General features: G+C 45.9%; 1 protein-coding gene across 2 annotated transcripts in view; it reads right to left on the bottom strand.

The window, feature by feature from the left end:
• Positions 1-3248: 3248 nt before the first annotated feature.
• Positions 3249-22008, bottom strand: part of Rab27a (RAB27A, member RAS oncogene family) — a 53147-nt gene continuing 34387 nt past the window's right edge. For both annotated transcript variants that reach the window (XM_051197941.1, XM_051197942.1), the window contains exons 3-6: positions 21403-21488; positions 19769-19872; positions 14637-14760; positions 3249-5741 (exon numbers count right to left, since the gene is read on the bottom strand). In XM_051197941.1, the coding sequence (XP_051053898.1) occupies positions 5543-5741; positions 14637-14760; positions 19769-19872; positions 21403-21488 (513 nt within the window). In that variant the 3' untranslated portion in view covers positions 3249-5542. The remainder of the gene's footprint in view (positions 5742-14636; positions 14761-19768; positions 19873-21402; positions 21489-22008) is intronic.

Raw genomic sequence — 22008 nt, 5'->3', positions numbered from 1 at the left:
GGATTAAAGGAGTGTGCCACCCCCACCTGGCAGGTGTGGGCTTCTTAAATATGGCCACACCTTATTGTACAATATTGTTCACTGTGTAGTGCTTGCTGGCCTGGAATTCACAGAGATTGGCCTGTCTGCCAGCCTCTGCTTCCTATTACTGGGACTAATGGTTGTGCCGCCACCATGTCCCCAAAAATCAAAAATTTATTGTGTTTTACAATAGTCTACAGGATTTGGGTGCAGTTACTATTTTATCACAAGATGTTTCTTGGGGATACCTAATAAGGTAAATCTTGTCCAGGCAGAGCTCTGGAGGTAGGTTATCTTCACTATAAACAAAGTTAAGTTTTGTTTGAGAGTCTCAGGCAACATCTGCAGGAATGAATGCACAAGGTTTTGTGCCTGGATCATTGCTGCTTTAGCAGAAATATCTCTATACAGAAGGAATATTAACTCCATGGCCACAGCCTTCATGGCAAATGCTACTGTGTTTCTTGCTTCTCAGCTGGTAAGATATTTCAATCAAGCTCTTTGTTTCTTCACATCCTAGTGATTTCTGTCTTTCTGTGTAGCTCAGGATAGCTTAGAACTTCCTCTGTAGCCCATGATCCCTCTGCATCAGAGTTCTGAGTGCTAGAATTCCAGGCAAGCACCACCACTGCCCAGATTTAGGGTTTTGTTTGTCTTTCGAGACAGGGTTTCTCTGTAGCTTTGGAGCTCATCCTAGAACTCCCTCTGTAGACCAGGCTGGCCTCAAAGTCACAGAGATCCATCTGCCACTATCTCTCTAAATGCTGGGATTAAAGAAGTATGCCCCCACTACCCAGCTTTTAGGGTTCTTAATTAAACATAATTGCTTCTTCAAAATCCCATGCTTTAGGACTAGAGAGATGGGCCTAGCAGACCCAAAGGATTGATTCAGTGGATCCAAGTTCAATCCCTCACACCCACTTGGTGGTTCACAACCATCTGTGACTCCCATTTTAGGGGCATCCATCCTCTTCCAGCCTCCTTAGACACCAGGCACATGCACACATGCACACACATACATGCAAGCAAACAGCCACAAACATCAAATAAATAATTACATTATTTTTTAATTCCATGCTTTGCCCTATTGTCCCCTAACTTCAAGCAATGCTTTGGAGAACTCTGAACCTTTCTGAGTTTAGCTTTTGGGAAATGCTCAGTTGTTTCCTTAAACTTTTCACATGCTTACCGGCCTTCTAGACTTCCTTGAGGTGGCTTCCTTGACTAATAGTCTTCTTTCTTCACTCAGTGTTGTCTCCTAACACTGAAGGTGTGGGCACTCAAATCCCCAGTGGATGCTCGGAGCACTCGGCTGTTTTCTGTGCTCCCACTGAAGGTGAGAGCTGAGAGAGCCTTTCCCTGGGCAGCATGGGGTAATTCCATCAGGCCCTTTCAGAGACCTACTTGAAGAAAGCACAGGCCCAGTCAGATTCACCATCTCAGAGTCCCTCTCCTCACATGGAGCTCGAGTTCTAAACCATGTCCCATGTGCAAATGAGGAACATTAGCTTGCGGCACCCTCAAAGACAGCTCTGGGTATAACGATAAATAAAAAAGAAGGGCGAAGTGGGTACCTTTTGGCGGGCCCTGCCATGGTATGCCACTAAGCAAACACACCATGCACAACAGAGTTAGTGCAAGAGATTTACTGGGGAGAGTGAAAGAGTGAAAGGCCAGGTGGGAGTGGGGACATGAGGGAGGCAGGAAGTCAGACAGAGAGACAAGAGGAAGGGGAGTGACGAGAGGAGCCAGAGGGGTAAGAGAGGGGTAAGAGAGGAGCCAGAGGGGTAAGAGAGGGGTAAGAGGCATGAGAGCATCAAGCCGTGCCTTTCAAGGGGCGCATGTCACATAGCTGATGGTGGAAAGGCACCTGGTGACAGGTGATGACGTGGCTGCCACCACCCACTTAAGAAGAGAATAAGGAGTTGGGTGGTGGTAGTTAGTGCATACCTCTGATCCCAGCACTGGGGAGGCAGAGGCAGGCTGATCCCTGAGTTCAAAGCTAGCCTGGTCTACAGAGTGAGTTCCAGGACAAGCTCCAAAGCAATACAGAGAAATCTTGTCTGGGAAAAAAAAGGGGGGAGGGGGTAAGGCACAAACAAACTCTATGGCTTCATAGAGTTTGACAAATCCCCATCAATGGGGTTAACAAACCAGGCACCAACCTTTCAGCAAGTGACATTCTGGTGGCCTGTAAAAATGACTGCTCTTTTATAGGACATGGTTGGATAAGGTGGTACTTGAGTAGTCTTTGAGAGAGAGCCAAACAGACTTGTGGAAAGCTAGCATCCAAGACAAGACCAACACGTCTAGATCTCAGTGCCAGGAATACTGCCACTCAGGGTGGTGTGCCTGAGGAGCGGATGTTGAGTGTGAAGATGTAAGATAGGAGGCCCAGTCTCCTCTTTCAGTCAATGCTCTGGCACTGTCCCTCAGCTCTGCTTTGAGTGCAGGCCTTCAACATCTTTGATTTGCCCCTCAGACCACCTAGTTCACCATTCCTTAAAGATGCTCAGCAAATATTGGATAAAACTTTTTTTTTGTTTGTTTGTTTTTCAAGACAGGGTTTCTCTGTGGCTTTGGAGGCTGTCCTGGAATTAGCTCTTGTAGACCAGACTGTCCTTAAACTCACAAAGATTCACCTGCCTCTGCCTCCTGAGTGCTGGGAGTAAAGGCGTGCACCACCACCACCCAACTGGATAAAACATTTTAAATTGGGGTCTGGAAAGATGGCTCAGCTGTTAGGATCACTGTCTGCTCTTCCAGAGGATTCGTGTTCAATTCCCAGCACCCACAATGCAGCCCACAGCTATCTGTGACTCCAGTCCCAAAGGATCTGATGGTGCCCTTTTCTGGCCTCCAAGGACACTGTGCACCCACAGAACACAGACATACATTCATACACATGAAACACATGAAGAAAACTGCCCAAGAAAACATTTTGAACCATGTTCCCAGGGTGTTGTTTTGACCAGGCCCTTCAATGGACATCTCATGGACACTGCATCCTGAATTTGGATTCCTTTGTCATTCCAGTTCATAGTTTGAAATGTTCATACAAACCTGATAGACTGCAGGATTTTTTTTTTATTATGGCTTAATTGGCACAAAGTTTATTGAAGAGAATTTGCTTTTATACAGATTTGCAAATAGAAAAATACATTGACACAAAAAATGGTTATTTTATATCAAATTTAAACTATTATCAAAGAGAATGCAAAGATGGGTTGTTTTTCAACCTATCAAGGCAGTTCTTGTGTGGGTGTCTATCACACACATTTAACCCTGTGCAGTTTTGGAGCCCACAAGACCTGACTCTAGCTGTGGGTCTCCTTCTTGAAAGTGGCAGGCACTATGCAAACATTTCTGTTGTTGTTTCGCGATGACAGAGTTTCTCTGTGTAGCTTTGGAGCCCATCCTGGAACTCACTCTGTAGACCAGGCTGGCCTTGAACTCTCAGAGATCCACCTGCCTCTGCCTCTGCCTCTGCCTCCTGAGTGCTGGGATTAAAGGTGTATGCTACCAGCGCCTGGCTGACATTAACTTATTATTTACAAAAGAGACATTGAAAATGTGCCTTGATAGATGATAAACTCCACTGAAGTCTTAGAACAACTTTGGAAGGCACTACTGTGTATGCCCCATCCTCCCACCCCACCCCGCCTTAAAAAAAAAAAAAAAAAACCACAGACATAGAATGTTCAGGTACAAAAAGCCTTAAAAGACAGCCTTGGTGTGTCAAAGAATCACTCACTTCAATGGCAGAAAAAGCTTAGTAGCCAAGGCTTATTTTCCTGGGGAGGGGATCAAAGGGCAGTGGCAATAAATGATAGATGTTGAATTTTAAAAGGACTTTAAGAGTTGGGTATGATGGCTCTTCCTTTAACCTGAGCACTTGGGAGGCTGATACTGACAGACCTCTGTGAGTTCAAGGTCAGCCTGGTCTAAAAAGGGAATTCCAGGCCAGCTAGGGCTACATAGTGAGACCCTGTCTAAAAACAAACAAAAAAAACTCTTCAGAATTACCATGCCAACTACTTATTTTTCCTTTATATTTGTTTTCCTAATTACAATTTCTGCCAAACATTTACTGTAAAAAAAAAAAAAAAAAAAAAAACCCACAGTTTTTACTTTTTAAAATTATAATTGGTGGTGGTGCACATCTTTAGTCCCAGAACTTGGAAGGCAGGGGCAGGCAGATCTCTGTGAGTTCAAGGCCAGCCTGGTCTACGAGAGCTAGTTCCAGGGCAGGCTCCAAAACTACACAGAAACCCTGTCTCAAAACAAAACAAAAAACTATAAATGGTGATTTTTTTTTCTTGGTGAAGTTCTTTGGAAATTTTGGTTTACTTTCTTTAAGCCATTTTAAAAGAATTTCGTTCTGAATGATACCTTAAGTCTGAAGAACTAGATTCTACAAAGAACATTTTAAACCACCCTTTCTGGGCATGAAGATACTGAGACAATGGGGTGCAACACATGATCTTGGCAAGATACTGTAAATACATAAAATGCCCACATCCCCAGTGAAAGTACAGGCTAGAAAACACTTTTCTTAAGCTAACATACAAATGTGACTGCTTAACTACAGACATTGTTCTCCCTCCAGGTAGCAAATAGGTTGAATTAAAGAGAGAGTCCTTTAGTTACACTAATGGGAGAGAAAACAAAATAAGAAATAGCAATCACACCCAGGCTGATGGTAAAGTCAGATTAGTAGTCTACAAAGGAATTGAAACTGCAGCCTGAAGGTCTCAGGAAAAAAAAAAAAAAACATAAATATGAAGGAAAACAAAAAAGAGAAAATCTTTTTACCGAACACAGCAGAAGCACACACTGTGCTCGCTCAAACGTGGACTGAACCTACAGGCCACTCGTGAACACCCAGGTCCCCATGACCCTGAAGCCAAGGGTCAGTAAAATCTGACTTCTCTTGCTTTCATTACTTCACTCACCCCTGCCCTACAAACCCTTCCCACCACCACTAAAGCCATAGCCAACCCAGTCTGCTCAGGCTATAGATGTGGCTGTATTTTAATGACACAATCTGTCAAAGGGGAGGATTAAATTAAAGGTAATGCTGAGAGACATTGATCCCATGTGTGCATGATACTAGCATTCAAGTGTTTGTGAGTGATGTTCTAGAAGGTCAACTATGGTATAGATTTTAAAACCTGGATTCTCAAGACATTGGTAGCCTTTCATTGCTCAAAGAAAGTGCCATCAACATTCTACATAACAGATGCAACATTTCCTGGGTGCAAAATCTTGAATCCCCGAATGACCTGCCACCATGGGCTTAGGCTTTACAAGGCACTTTTGGCTCTGTGAGATAGTTCTCCCAATTCCTGGTTATATAAAGCTGCAACAAGTTACAAGTGGATGCTGAGTTAATGTCTATTGGAGATGAGGAGAAGCAATTGGCATTCAATACGTTGTTGTTCATCTCAGTGTGCCGGTTGGATCTCTACTGCACAGCTCACACGCAGGACCCTTGTGCCGCCGCCATGCGACTGGCGTCTCAACAGCCACATATGCCCTTCTCCTTTTCCTCACTGAGCTGATCTGCAGAGGTATGGCCATTGGATCGCACCACACCTTCTGGAATCCAGGACTTGTCCACACACCGTTCCATCCGCTTCATTATCAGGTCCAGGAGCATCTCAATTGCTTGACTTATGTTCGTCCCGTTGGCAGCACTGGTTTCAAAGTAGGGGATTCTGGAAGGACAGAAACAGCTCAGCTGTCAATGTAGAAGGGAGGACAGTGGCCTTTGTCCTTTGTAATCTTTTAGCCATTCACAACTTAGAGAATAATTGTAGGATAAATAAATGATGGCAGTATGACTTCAGTAGGGAACAGAGAGGAGGCGATGCTATTCATATTCAATTCAATGTGCCAAATTACACGGAAAACGAATTCTATTCCAGTAATGGGTCTCTCTCAAAACAGTTCCTTCGTATCTCATTTTTCAAAATATCATTTACCAGAGCCAAAAACAAACTCCAGCTTAAAGGAACGATATCATTGTAACTGGCTTAAGCTGCATAGGCTGAGTTAGCATCTGCCTCTCTCAGACTGGACTTCTACGAGGAGCTGTCTAAGCAGCCACAATTATCTGCCCCAGAAAGTAGACCAGTGTTTTTCTAAGAGAAGGCAGGAACAGGTATAGTGGTGCACACCTGTAACCCTAGCTTGGGAAGTAGAAGCAGCAGGAACAGAAGTTCAAGGGCAGCCTCACAACACAGACAATTTGAGGAAAGCCTGGGCTACAAACAAAACAAAATACCCAGGAGATACAAGAGGAGGAGAGAACCAGGAGGGCTTCAATTATATCCCTCTAACTTCTCTGGTGTTGGGAGCACAAAAGTCCTTGTGTCCACAGATCACCAGGGAACCAGGAATGTTAAGCATGCAGAACTTGCTTGCTTGCTTCCTTTCTCCTTCCCTCCCTCCTTTCTTTCTTCCTTTTTTTTTTTTTTTTTTTTTTTTTTAAACAGGCTTCTCTGTGTAGCCTTGGCTGTCCTGGAACTCTCTCTGTAGACCAGGCTGGCCTTCAACTCAGAGATCAGCCTTACTGAGTGCTGGAACTAAAAGTGTGCACTGCGCCGCCACCACCACCACCACCTGGTGTTTGGTGAGAGGTTTCTTTTTAAAGAAAAAGACATATCAACTGTTTTCCACCCAGAAGGTCAGGAGTAGATGCTGTTAATGACTTGGTGAACCTTGCTATCTGTAGAGCAAGACCTGCCACATCCCCCAGAATGTTTATCCCAGATTCTCCCTCAGAGATCTTTAGCTTTATTTCTCAGTCAATTTAGAACACATCCTTGGGGGAGATGTCACATGTCTTTTATAGGTAAAGTGACCAGTCAGACCTTTCCCAAACCTTTAAAGTAGACAGGTAGCTTATCTCTAGAACCGATCTTGAAAGAAGTAACATGTACTTGGAGTTGGGTTTGATGTAACGACACCTCCTTGTGCACCAGGGATTGTATTACATCGGGAAATTTTTTTCCAAATTGTACTGCATTTAAATACGCTTGCAGTCAACCATCTGGTGTCAGACTCCAGAAGTTTTACCCAGCCCAGCTTACTAAGTCCAGCTGAACTGAGTGTTCCTTCTCACCTCACCCATTTACACACACTCTCTGGTACTTCCTTGCCACTTCCCAGAGAAGTCAATAACCCTTAGAGGGTCGTTCAGCTAATAAATGACACAAGTATAAGTGTGTCCTTGCCATATTCCCACATATGTGCTCATATATCCTATAGCCCCTGTTAAACTAGAAAGTGTCCTGTTGGATCCACCACTGAGTAAAGCCTTATAACCCTCTGGTTTTTTTGTTTTGTTATTTTGTCTTTTGTTTGGGTTTTTTGAGACAGAGTTTCTCTGTGGCTTTGGAGGCTGTCCTGGAACTCACTCTGTAGACCAGGCTGGCTCGAATTTACAGAGATCCACCTGCCTCTGCCGAGAGTGCTGGGATTAAAGCTACCACCTGGCTGACCATCTGCTGTTTGAGACGGAATTTAACTAGGGAACTGGAAAGGATCCTGAGTTTTCTATGTAGCCTAGGCTTACTTCAGATTCACAATCCTCCTGTGTGCCACAGTTCCTGGCTTAATATCTTATATATTTTTAAAGATTTGTTTTTATTTTTTTTTTCTTTCTTGAGTCAGGGTTTCTTTGTGTAGCCCTGACTGTCCTGGAACTTGTTCTGTAGACCAGGCTGGCCTCAAGCTCACAGAGATCCACCTGCCTTTGCCTCCCGAGTGCTGGGACTAAAGGCGTGTGCCACCAATACCCGGCTATTTTTATTATTTTTAATTACACCTGTGTGTGTGCATATGTGTGTATGCATGTGTAGGTTTTTGCCTGTGAGTGCAGGTGCCCACAAGGGCAAAAGGTATTGGATCCCCAGGAACTGGTATTACAGACAGTTGTGAGTCACCAGACATGAATACTAGAAACCAAATTCTGGTCCTCTAAGGGCAGCAGATGCTGTTAAGCACTGAGCCATCTCTCCAGCCCTGGATATTTTATACAGTTGGAAAGATAATATAAAAAGAAACACAAGGGTGTTGGTGGTGTACACCTTTAATCCCAGCACTCAGGAGGGGAGACAGAGGCAGGTGGATCTCTGTGAGTTCCAGGCCAGTCTGGTCTATGGAGCTAGTTCTAGGACAGGCTCCAAAACAATATGGAGAACCCTGTCCTGAAAAACCAAAACAAGAAAAAGAAAAGAAAAGAAACACAAAGTATGCATGTGGGGAAGAAAGCAAATACAAAGAAACGACTTGGGGCTTGAGAGATGCTCAGCATTAGGAGCATGGGCTGCTCTTGTAGAGGACCTGGGTTCAGGTCCCAGCACCCACATGGCAGCTCTCAACCATATGTAACCCTTGTTCCAGGGGATCAGACACGGTATGCATATGGTGCACAGGTATATATGCAGGAAAACACCCACAGGCATACAAAATATAGATAAGTAGCATTTTGTTTGGTTGAGATAGAAGAATCTTTCTACATAGCCCTAGCTATCCTGGAATTTGCCACTTTGTCCAGCCAGACTGACCTTAAACTTACAGAGACCCACCTGCCTCTGCCTCCCAAGTACTGATATTAAAAGTGGTGTGTAACCTGGGCTGTGGTAGGGTGTAGCAAGCTTTCTTGAACCACCAGCCCCCAAATATGACAGACTTATTAATTATGAATGTTCTTCCTTGGCTTAGGCTTGTTTCTAGGTAGCCTTTAAAAAAAAAAAAAAGCTTAAATTAACCCATTTCCACTAATCTATATGCTGCCCCAAAGTTCATTTTCCTCATCTATATACTGTCCATCCTGCTTTCCTGTGTGTGTGTGTGTGTGTGTGTGTGTGTGTGTGTGTGTTTGGCTGGCTGGCTGGCTAGTTCCCCCTTTTCTCCCTGCCCACCAGCCCCATTACTCCCCCCCCCCCAGCTATTGGCCACTCAGCTTTTTATTAGACCAATCAGGTGCCTTAGGCAGGCAAGGTGAAACACCAACACATTTGCACATAGTTAAACAAATGCAGCATAAACAAAAGTAACACATCTTTCCTTAGTTAAAGAAACTTAATGTAAACAAACGCAACACACCTTTACACAGTTAAGCCTATAATTCCACAACTTAAACAAAAGCAACACATTTTACACAGTTAAACTCATATTCCACAAAGTGGTGCACTCCTTTGATCCCAGCAGGGAGGTAGGCAGGTGGATCTCCAAGGTCCCGGAAGCCTGCCTGGTCTACAGGGTGAGTCCCAGGGCTACACTGTACTCCCAGAACTGCTCTAGAAGCCTCGCCTTATCTGGGGAGGGGAAGAGCGGTGGTTCACGAGGTCTTGGTGCTGAGGCAATAGGACAGCACACTTAGCACACACATTTGGACATGCAAGCCTTCTCTCAGAAACAGTATGCCTACTGCATGGAGTAGTGCGTGCCCACAATGCCAGCATGCCAGAGGCACCACCTGGTCTACAGAGTGAGTTCCGGGTGCCAGCCAGGGATGTGTATCCAGAAGACCCCATCTCAAAAGCCCAGTGTATGAGTGTGTACATGCATGTGTATTCTTTTTTTCAAACATAATTTTTTCTTTTTATTATTATTTCTATGTTACATATGGGTCCCAGCTCCCTCTCCCTCACTCCCTCCCACCCTCTCATGCTCCCCAATCACCCTCCCCTCCCATCCCTTCCCATCCCCTCCCACTCCACATATAGGGTGATGCCCTCCAGGAAGGGTCATCCAAATCTCTCAAGTCATTTGGAGTAGGGACCAAGCCCTCTCTCCTGTCTCCAGGTCAAGGAAGTATCATCCCTCCATGGGGAATGTGCCCCCAAAGTCCTCTTGTGGACACATCCTGGCTCTACCGTCCAAGGTCCCCCAGACCTCCCTGGCCCTCCAGCCGAGAGACCCATGTTCAGGGTGTCTGAGTCAGTCCCATGCTGGATTCCCAGCTATCAGTCTGGAGGCCCACCAGCTTTAAAAAGTTTAGGTATCTAAGCATCAATCCAAAACACCATTACTTTAGCCATAGAAAACTGGTACTACTCTGTATGTCCACAAGATGGTGCTAGAACAGCACTGCCCCAGAGCGCTACTGCTAGGAGGAGGAAAAAAACGGTTGGTTGAGATTCACATCCATCTACACATGGCTACTTGATAGCTATGTGGCATTCATGGAGTCAGACTAATTTTGATGTGTTTTTTAAAAATACACTCGTCACAGCTAGGCATTGGGGAGCACACTTTTAATGCCAGATCTGGGGAGGTACAGGCAGGCAGATTCTATAGAATCTAGCCTGGCTAGCCTGGTTCTATAGAACGAGTTCCAGGACAGGTTCCAAAGCTACAGAGAAACCCTATCTGGAAAAACAAACAAACAAACAAACAAAAAAACCAAGTTGCTAGGGATAAAGAGATGCCTCGGTGGTTAAGAGTGCCCACTGTCCTTGCAGAAGATCCATGTTCGGTTCCCAGCACCCATGTCAGGTACTCACAACTGCCTGTAACTCCAGCTTCAGAAGGATGAAATGCCTCTGGCATCTGTGGCATACCTGGTGAATATACATACATACATACATACATACATACATACATACATACATGTGAAAGAAAACACTTCCTGGCATATGCAAACCCAAGTTCAATCCCTACCTCAGACGTTGTTATAATGACAGCAGCAAGGGTCTGTCTGGAGTGTCTGTCGAATGTGTCTAGGTGTTTGACTTACTTGTGGATCCAGACTTCACAGCTAGTCTTGCTGAAGGCTAAGTGCTCACAGGAATGGGCTGAACCTGCAGGACTGTGGAAAACGAAATCTGGATCCTCTGTAGCTAACTACTGAGTTACAGTGGGTTCTAGAGAATTCGTTTTGTGTGTTTGGTTATAGCTTCCTTAAATGGTTTCAAAATATGCCTAATAATATACCATTAATTTCTTTCTTTTTAAATTTTTAAGATTTATTTATTTTTATTTTATGTGCATGTATTTCTGTGTGAGGATGCCTTCACAGTTGTGAGCTGTCGTATGGGTACTGGGAATTGAACCTAGGTCCTCTGAAAAGAACAGCCAGTGTTCTTAACTGCTGAGCTATCTCTCCAGCCCCCTAAATTTTTAAATTTTTTACACGCACAGCACATGAGTGTATACATTCAGTTGTTCTTTAGTCTCATTCACAATCTTCTTGGTTTCCTCCATTCTCAATAAAACCGGTGAAGTATCTTGTTAGCACCACCAACTATTGTCTATGACTAAAGGAGCATGGACTATCTCCATCCCTTTCCACTCTTCTCCTGGCATGTCCTTTGTCCTCATCAATTAAAAGCCTTTATCATGGGTGGGGGTGGGCACAGCTTAGTGGTAGAGCACTCTGCCTAGCTTGGGTTCCATTCCTAGTAGTGAAAAACAATAAAATTCCTTCAACAAGCAAACAAAAATTCCCATTTTAACTCAACTCGGCCCATCTTTGTGGTGTCTTCCAGGGCCAATGCATACAGGACACAGGGAAAGACAGTCCCCACATGGCTCAGATCCCTGGTACAACAGAAACAACACGAGCTCTGATGCCAGGAAGACTGCAGAATCCTGAGACCCAGAAAGGGCATAACAGGAAAGGGCTGGGGGCATAACAGGAAAGGGCTGGCGAAGCCCCGGAATGGGGACAAGTTGATCTCCTCCCCAGGTGCTTGAGAAACACTTGCTGAAAGCCTGCTCTCGACAGCCCCATTTTTCATTCACGCCTCAAAAGCATGGGTGACAAACCACAGTCTCTATTGCTTCATGGCTGACTTCCTCCTTATCTCCTTGCAAAACAGCCTCCCCCTCAGCACTTCAGTCTGACCTGTGGTGTTTGCCCCCCTGCCCCCCCATTTCCTTTCCACACTGTTTGAGTGCCTCTCAAGAGGGCACCAGAACTGCCTGTGAGCTCTGCCCGCCTCCAGCTCATTCTCCCAAGTAGGTTGGTCATGACCACTGCATAGGAAATTCATGTGGCAAGCTGTTAGAGGCACCAGATGCAGCTTTCCTTCCTGTGGATGACTCCAAGAGTCAGCATCCAACACAAAGAGAAATTTGCAGAGACTATGTAACTACAATGGAACAAGGTCAGATCCCCACAGCAGACATGTGCACTCAGGCTTACGTGTTCATGTGCAGGTGCACATACATGCACCTGCTAGCGGAGGTTAACCCTGAATGACAATCCTCAGGCATCATCTGCCTTCTCTTTATTCTGATGCAAGGTTTCTCACTGGCCTGGAATTTGCCGATTGTGCCAGCATTGTGGGCAGCAGGCCCCAGGAACTCACCTGTTTCTGCCTCCTAGCTCTGGGATTAAATGAGAAAGCTAACATGCCCACCTTGTTTTGTAAGGTTGAGTCTTACTATGTAGCTCTGGCTTGGCTCAAACTCAAAGAGATCTGTCTGCCTCCTGAGTACAGGGATTAAAGCCATGTGTCACCATACCAGGTTTTGGGTTTTCTGTTTTTTTTTTTTTTTTTTTAATTTTAATTATGTATTATGTATACAGTGTCCTATATGCTTACATGCCAGAAGAGGGTACTAAATGTCATTACAGATGACTGTGCTGGAAATTGAACTCAGGACCTCTGGAAGAGTAGTCAGTGCTCTTAACCTCTGAGCCATCTCTCCAGCCCCTCACCACACCAGGTTTTAAACAGGGGTTCTGGAGGCAGGGTGGAGGGTATCAAACTCAGGTCCTCAGGCTTGCATGGTAAGCACTTTGTCAGCTGTGCAATCATCTTCCCAGCCCAGGATCTCGTCATAGACAAGCACCCAACTGAAACCCAACTGCTCAAACTCCATGTGACCTGGTCAGCAGAGGTGAGGCCCACACTCACACAACTGCAAAAGCTCCCAGGTATTTCTAAGGGTCCAGCATGATCTGCCCGGGCATGAGATGCCCTGCATCTCACTGTATCTCCTTGCTAGAGTAAGCCAGCAGGGCTGGTGGGAATCCCTCAGGTGCTAGAGGCTTAAAGGCGTGCCCTCCCCCACCCTGTGCGTCTTCTCTCCTGTATCCCTCCTTTTCCTTTCCCAGAGATCCAATCCCTGGCCACTGCACAAATCACTGCCCTCCATTTTGCCCCACCTGCAGCTCCCAAAGCATAACACTTTCCAGCATTCGGAAGCTTCCAACCCTCTGTCTCCTTGGCTGACAGTCAAAGTCCACCCCCACCCCCAGAGTCTGACTTCTTCCCACCTGGCCAACCTAACCAAAAAAAAAAAAAAAAAAAAAAAAAAAAGGCACATAAATAAATAAATAAATCTGTTTATTGCCTTTCTTTCTTTCTTATGTATTTATTGTTTTTTGTTTGTTTGTTTTGTTTTGAAGACAGGGTTTGTTTGTGTACCAGCCCTGGCTATCCTAGAACTCACTCTTGTAGACCAGGTGGGCCTCAAATTCACAGAGATCATCCTGTCTCTGCTTCCTGAGTGCTGGGATTAAGTGCTGGGAGTGTGTGCCACCACCACTGCCCAGCATGCTTCCTGCCTCTTATAAGGATCTATTGTGTGTGACTGTATGTGCATGTGTGTGCATGAAGGTCTGAAAGCCAGAAAAGAGTGTCAGGTGTCCCTCTCTAGCACACTCCGTCTTCTAAGGCAGGGTCTCTCCCTGAACCTGGGACTCACATCTTCTCAGTTAGGACGGAAGCCGGCAAGCCCCAGCGATCCTGTGTCTGCCTCCCTTGGGTCTGGGGTCACAGGCATGCACCAGATACCCAGATTGTTACTCGGGTGACAAGGTCCAAACTTTGGTCCTTGTAATTGTGGTGCAGGCGCCCACACCTGCTAAGCATCCTCTCCATCCCTGCCTCCTACTTTTAATAGTGATCGTCAAATCTAATTTGCATTCTCTTAATTCAGGAGAGGGAAGCAGTAACTCCCCTGGAGTTCACCCTCCCCTTCATGTGCAAGCCCCATGATGCCTCCAGGAGCTGAGGGAGGCAGCCTTAAACCAAAGGGCATCTCCACCTCCTCGCCTCCCCAGTCAGCGCCTGCTCTGCGATACCTCATAAGGCCTACTCAGTTGCCAGGACTCTACAATGCTATGTAAAGTGGTTTTGAAATTTCCTTGCTGAACGCAGAGGATTTCCTTCTGTTAGCCAGGTGGTGGAGGTGGCACCGGCGGCTGTTCACGCCTTTAATCCCAGCACTCAGGAGGCAGAAGCAGGCAGATCTCCGAGTTCAAGGCAAGCCTGGTCTACAGAGTGAGTAGACCAGGACAGCCAGGGCTACACAGAGAAACCCTGCCAATATAAATAAATAAATAAGCTCCTTCTCTTCAGATGTTGGACAGAAGGCCCTGTGGTCAGTATGTCTGCCCTCAAGGCTCTCTTCCTGTAAGTTCCAAGACTGACAAAAGGGGACAAAGACACCAGAGGACAGCCCTATCCCACGTTTCTTCTGTAAGTGCCACTGTGATAGTCATGTGAAACATGAGGCGTTCGACACCTCTCAAGGCCAAAAGCTAAGCTTTTTACTTGACTTCCTCACTTTGTCATTTCAGTTTCTCACTCACGTGCTAATGTTTCTGTTAAAACGCTTCCTCCAGAGGCTGCAGGAATACTCACCCATATTTCTCTGCGAGTTCCCTGGCTTCCTCCTCTTTCACTGCCCTCTGGTCTTCCAGGTCACTCTTATTTCCACACAGCACTATATCTGGGTTTTCACAGTACGCATGCATTTGCAGCTGGCCTGTGATACAGGAAAGTTGGTTATACACAGTCATGATATAAACACGTGGTCAACAGAAAATATTTGCAAAAGAGCATCTGAAAACCAAAAATGCACATACAGAGATAAAGAGCTGATACAATATTTCAGAGCATCAATAATCTTTAAGACAGACTGGATTATTAGTCCTGTCCTTAACACATACTCCAATATGTTTACATCAGAGAGATACAGAAGAATATGATAACCCTTAAAAGTGTGTGTGTGTGTACGTACACTCTCACTTGCACAGAGCACTCACACAGGTCATAAAAGACCTGTCTTTTGAATAAGAGACATCAGAATGCTCAGCCCTAAGTGGGATTTCTATACCACATCACTTTCCTCAAGGCTTAGGGGTGTATGTGGAAGGGAAGTGGGAAAGATAATAAGGGCCTGAGGCATTAGATGACTTCAAGAAAACAGTATTTCCCAGACTCAGCGGGGTAGATGTACATATGAATTCAGACTGTGATGGTATGCACAAGACCTACACAGGCTCACGCCAGTTAAAATTCTACCATGAGGGAGTGCAGGTGGGCTCAAGTCCCACTCCTAGCTTGAGAATTGTTGGCATTTGTTTGTTGGTAGGAGACGGAGAGTTGGTTTTATTCAACGGAGTGACACCTGCCATATTGATCACACTCCAGGGCAGGCCCACACCCAGAATCAGTCGGCCAAAAAACTTTATTTTTTGAGGGGAGGGTCTTGTAGGGGGAAGGAATGGAGGGGGAGAAAAGATGAAGTCAGATGAGTAGGGAGGAGGTGGAGAGGGGGATGAATATGATCCAAAGACACTGTATGAAATTGTCAAAGACCAAATTAAAAGCACTTTATAAGCAGAAGGGACTTCAAAAGATTTTAAAGACTTACTTTTACTTTATGTGAAAGTGTTTACATATGTGTGTGTGTGTGTGCGCGCGTGTACGCGCGCGCGTGGGCACTATAGGTGCACAGATGCCTGTAGAGGCCAGAAGAGGGCACCAGATCCCCTGGAACTGGTGTTGTAAATGGTTGTGAGCTGACACCTGGGTACTGGGAAATCAGTCTGGGTCCTCTGCAACAGTAGTCAGGAATCTTAACCACTGAGACATTTCCCCTGCCCTGTGCATTGCAAACCTTTTGTTTTATTTTGGATTCATAAATATTTATAATTGTTATATTTTCTTTTTGGTTTTGTGGGGGTGGGGCTAATCTATTTTGTTTGTTTGTTTGGGTTTTTGTTGTTGATTTTGATCTTTTAAGACAGGGTTTCTCCAAGTAGCCTTGGCTGTCCTAGAACTCTCTTTGTAGACCAGGCTGGCCTTGAACTCCTCCTGTCTCTGCCTCCCCAGGATTAAAGGTGCCAGGATTAAAGGTGTGCACTACCATTGTGTCTGTATGTTACTACTAATCTTAAACCCTGTTTATCATTTATTTTATTTTCTCTCAACAGTAGTATAATTTATAAAGAATTGTCTTTTTGTTTTTTAAGACATCCTGTATCCCCCAAGACTGGCCCTCAGCTCACTATATAGCCAGGGATGCACTTGAGTGCTCTTAATGTTCCGACATCCCAAGTGCTAAACTTACAGGTATATAGTGCATCCCAGTTTATGGGGTACTGGAATTGGTAACCAAGGCTTCATGTGTTCTAAGCAAATACCTACCAACTGAGCTAAGAAACCTCTTTCTATAATCAAACCTACTTACATCTGAAATGCTCTTCAGACTTCTGTGTCATCCTAAGACGGGACCAATCTATTGCAAACAATTAAGAAGCTGAATGTGATGATATGTGCCTGTAATCCCAGTGCTCAGGAAGCTGAGGCTAGAGGCTCTGTGAGCTCAGAGATAGCCTGGGCTACATAGTGAGACCTTGTCTTACACAAACAAAAACTATGGTTTGATGACAAAAGAAGACACAGGGTAAATAGTAAAATGACTGTCGCCAAGACCAAGGGAAAGAAGGGTGCTACAGTAATGTTCTGTAACTTTTATATCCTTTCATCTAAAGTCCTTTAGCTAAGCTTGATTCTGAAAGGAAGAGAGGGGCTGGAGAGATGGCTCAGTGGTAAAGAGCACACATTTCTCTCCCAGAGGACCTGAGTTCTGTTCCCACCACTCACTCCAGGAGGCTCATCATCACCAGCTACACGGCCTCCTAGGCCATCTGCACTCATGTGTACCACAGAGACAACAGACTTAAAAAGTCGTAAAAATGAAACCTTAAAAAAAAAAAAGAAGAAGAAGAAGGAACAAGAGCTCCAGGGTGCAAGGTAGCTCCATCTCCCAAAGAAGAAAAATAAAACCCAACCTCTCTCTCCTCGCACTCCAGACCAAGCCCGGAGCCGCTGAGCTTTCACAATCAGGGGTCTTGGGAGTGCATGACCTAGTGTGTGTTTTGTCACTATCAGCTAGGAGTGTTGACACTTCAGTTCCTCCTTGCAAAGTCAGGTCATGCATATCTTATCAAGAGAAGGTGAAGTACAAGGAAGTCTCCCCAAGCGTTAACACAGGCCTGCACTTCAGGATATGTCTTTTTGCCTTCAGGGGACAACTTAGATCACAAGACCGGCCCAGGCAAGATCAAACTGCAAAAGCCAGGCTTCTTCTACTCTTGGGTTGTTAATGTACAGTTCCCACACTCTTTAATGCCCAGACACAACTTCCTTCAAGATTTGCTCCATTGTCTCCTCTACTGGTCTGTCCTGTGCTCTCTGTGTAGGGGGAAAGAGACAGCCAAAGAAACACACCCTGAGCAGAGCCAAAAGAAACACACTTTGGCCCTGCAACCAGAACCAAAGAAACTCACCCTGACCCTGAAACGTGTGCCAAAGAAACACACTTTGTCCCTGGAATCAGAGCCAAATCTGAACCTGAACCTGTGCAGAAAAACCAATCGATCCCTGAGCACAAGATCTAGCCAATCTGAGCTCAGGGATTGAAACCTGACCAATCCCCACACTGGTATAACTCCGCCCTTAAGGAGCCCTATATAAGTCCTGTCTGTGCCTGTTCAGCTTGTAGCTGTCAGGCAGTCTGGCTGTCCTCTGCTACCCGGGCAGAAGCTACCTGGAATGGAGCTGAGCAGAGGAGAGAAGTAACAACTTTTTGTCTGAGCCAGAGCAGAGAGGAGCAGAGCAGGGCTATTAACACTTGGTGGGGGGCACAGGGGATGGGGACTGGAGTCAAACTGTAAGAACTTCACTGGGGAAGCCCTCCCCTGCTGGAGCAGAGTTGTTACACTGGGGAAGCCTTTCCCTGAAGCAGGGCTGGGAGCTGCTATGTTTAAGGTGACCTGTGGTATTCCTTGGCTCCTGAGTGCCAGAATACCTTTCCATCTGATCTTTAACACTCAGTATTCTGTGGCTCCTGAGTGCCAGAGTCCCTGTCCATCTGATCCAATCCATCCCAGTGGTTACACTCTTAGCACCTTCAATGACTGTTACCATGGTTACGAGCATCTCCTAGAGTTGAAGCATGGCCCTGTTGCTCTGTTGGTGGCTGTGCGCCCATCCCACCCCCTACCTCCCCACCTCCTTGGAAGTTACCTGACCACCTTAGCTTCCTCACCTATAAATGATCACAACACTATTTACTTCCCAGAGTCAAAGGGAAGGTTAATTGATTCACTCACTCTCTGGGTAAGGTGTATGGGCTAGCAGCCTCAGCATGCCCCGAGAACTTATCAGGAATGCAAACTCTAGGTCCTATTGACCAGGAACATGGATTTGGAGGGAACCAACTTCCAAAAGGCTCAGCTGCATATGCACACTCAGTTAATAAATCAAAGCACTTTTAATACTCTGTAACAGTTCACAGAGTCGATATCTATGCTGATGAGTCTCAAACATGTTATTGTTCTCTCTTCTCTGGGAGTGGGAGTAGGTTTCCATACAGGGTTTCTTTATGTAGCCCTGGCTGTCCTGGAACTAGCTCTGTAGACCAGGCTGGCTTTGAATTCACAGAGATCCTCCTGCCTCTGCCTCCCAAGTGCTGGAATTAAAGGCATGTGCCACCACACCCAGCTGATGTTATTGCTCTCATCTCTAAATTTTTGTATGAACACTACAAAGGAAAGGGTAGTTAAGTAAATTAATCAGTTATCTGAATTTTTTCCCTAAAGAAGGACATACCTAAACATCTTCAACCTGAGGTGAGGTATGGTAAAGATCACTATGTGTTAAAACAATAAAATAAAATAGCAGTCAGTAATAAGAGAGGAAGTATTTCAGCTGAGATGACCATGGAACATTCATAGGAGTTCTTTCTTTCTGGGTTTTTAAAAAATAAACATAACTTGGAGCTGAAACCATGGCTCAGTGGTTAAAAAGCACTGGTTGCTTTTCTAGAGGACACAGGTTCTCACGCACGCACATGTGGCTCACAGCTGTCTGTAACTCCATCCCAGAGGATCAGATGCCCTCCTCTGGCCTCCCCAGACACTGCACACACAGAGTGCACAGGCAGGCAAGTAAAGCACTCACACACATAAGCCTAAAGTGTAAATAAACAGCTCTAACTGGTCAGAAAGAAGGGAAAACAGAGGACTTCACAATAGAATGAAAAGATAAAGGGAAAAGTGAAGAGGGAAATGCATGAGTTTGGAGGGTTAGACGTCCTGCAAGTTTTGTCAGGAATCATCCTGGCCCAGGGTGAGGAACGGCTCTAGACGTGACCTGCTCAGTCCTTAACTCAAGGAAGACAGATGGTGACCCAATTCCAATCATGTGGGCCCAGAGCACTCAGCTCTGTTCATGCTCCTACACAGGGCTGGCTCTTCTCACTCCTCCTGAGAGGAAGAGAAGGATCCCCAGCAGAGAGAAGGTAAGCACCAGGGGAGCAAAGGAGAGAGGCTGGGAATGGCAGTCATCTGAGGCCCTGAGCTAAAGAGCTTACTCATCATTGCAGCCTTGGCTCTGACTGTTTTCAGCAAAAGAAAGAACATGGCATCCACTTGGAGCAGGGCCCGGGCGTGGAGCAGGCCCTGGGAAACCGCAGCACTTACTTATCCAGTTTCGGACATTGAGGAAACTTTGCTCATTCGTCAGGTCAAATAGTAGCAGGAAACCCATAGCATCCCTGAAGAACGCAGTGGTCAAGCTGCGAAACCTAGGGCACAGAAACAGACGGTCACTATGTCAGGGCCCTGCTCCTGAAATGTAAAGCTGCCAGCGACACTCACCGCCTTCTACAAAGATTCAGCAATAATTCCCATGATGCTCCCCAAAACAGGTTAATGTGAACAGAATGTGTTATCGAAAACTGAGCCCCCGAATGGAGAGCTGCCTTGTAACCTTGTCTCAGCCAGGAAATGACTGGACAACCTTGCGGTAAGTGGGCCAAAAGCAACAGTCTAGCCATGTGTGTTTTCCTCCTGGGAAGTTTCGTGACACCACAAGGCAATCCTTGGTCTCTCTTCAGGCTCTGTGGAAGTCCCTTCTCTCTGACAACCACTTCATTACCTCTAAGGTGGGAATGGCGGCGTTGAGGCAGACTCAACCCTTTCTTGCGTTCTACCTCTAGAGGCTCTAACCCTTCTCCTCCTCTTACAATTTCCTTTCACTTTGCCTAACCTCACAGTCTGCGACTGGCAGGCAGGCTCCACACAAGGGCAGGGTATACGTCAACCAACTGTTCAGACATAGTAGGTCTTTCTCAATCATTATTCACTCTCCTCACAAAAAGTCTTTATTGCTTACCGATAGACACCTACAGCAAATCTGGCCTGATAGGACATCTGAAACTGGCCCTCCAGGTAATATGGGAGGGAGAGAAGTGTCGAGAGGGTGTATGAAATAAGATTGGCCACAACACGGCAATTATTGAAATTGAGTGAAGTGACACAGATTCATTTCAATCTCCTCTTCACGTTTGTGTACACTTGGAGATTTAGAGAGGGCTGGGGGGATGGCTCAGTGGCTCAAGTGCTTCCTGTACAAGCTTAAGAACCAGAAGCCACATAATGTCAGGTGGCCACAGAAAACCACCTGTAACGCCAGCCGGATCCCCAAAATAAGCTGCAGCCCAGCTGTGCCTGTGAGCAGTGGGTTCAGGCAAGAGATCCCGCCTCAATGATTAAGGGAGAGAGCAATCAGTCTTGATGTCAACCTTTGGACCTGGCATCACACATGTTCCCGCATACTAGTGCACGTGCACACACACACACACACACACACACACACACACACACACACACACACACACGGAGAAAAACAATCCTCTAAGGAGACTGAGAGAAATCGCAGGCTGTAGCTGAATGAAAGCAGCCTTGTACTGAGATATCACATGATTTATTTTAGTTAAGTGACCTGTGACCGGATTAATTCATTCCAACCAGATGTTCCATCGGGCTTCAGCATCAGATAAGAACAAAGCAAGCAGCCTTAGGACTTCCTTACTGGTGAGCAAACAGCAAAGGGCAATGGGGGGGGGGGCGCTAAACTGAGAGAAAAAGGAAGAGTCTCAGGTAAGAGGGTCCAGTTTTAAAGAGATTCACATCCCCTTCGATCGAGGAGGAAAATATGCCCATCACTATCACCTCAGGCTGGTCGAGCAGCTCATCTCACCAGGTGCAGATGAGCCAAGTGGCTGCCTTTGCCCACCCAGGTCAGTGTGGAGACAGCCCCAGGGAGGACATACCTCTCCTGCCCCGCCGTGTCCCATAGCTGCAGGTGGATTCTCTGGCCTCGGCCCACAGCTCCATCTGGTCCATTAGCTCTGTACACCTAAAACATCAGAGCACAGAGAAGTCAAGGGAGACAGACTGGCGGGTTCTTCTTGACCTTCTGTTTAGCACAAAGCCCCACAGCACCTACACTTCTCAAGAGAACTGAGTCCCTAATGCAACCGGGTTTGGACTTTGTTGCAATAACTGCACTTGGGCAGTGATGCTTCCTGCTAAGACATCTACACCTAGCGGGGGATGTAGCTCAGCTGCTAGAGTCTTGCCCAGCATCTAGCGCTAGGTTCCATCCCCAGTATCACAAAACCAGGCGTGCTGGTACATGGCTGCAGTCCCAGCACTCGGGAGGTAAAAGACAGAGGGATAAAAAGGCCATCCTCAGCTATTTATCAAACTGAATTTGAGGCCAGCCAAGAATGTATGAGTCCCTGTATCCAAATATCCAAAAATAATAAAAATTTAAAAACAAATTGTTTTATATTCGATCTTTTTTTGGGGGGAGGATGAGGGAGACAGTTTCAAGGTAGGGTTTTTCTGTGCAGCCCTGCCTGTCCTGGAACTTG

The sequence above is a fragment of the Phodopus roborovskii genome, unplaced genomic scaffold, assembly GCF_943737965.1.
Source record: "Phodopus roborovskii unplaced genomic scaffold, PHOROB, whole genome shotgun sequence".
Taxonomy (NCBI): domain Eukaryota; kingdom Metazoa; phylum Chordata; class Mammalia; order Rodentia; family Cricetidae; genus Phodopus; species Phodopus roborovskii.
Note: the sequence above shows the minus strand (reverse complement) of the source record. Positions and strands in the feature narration are given on the sequence as shown.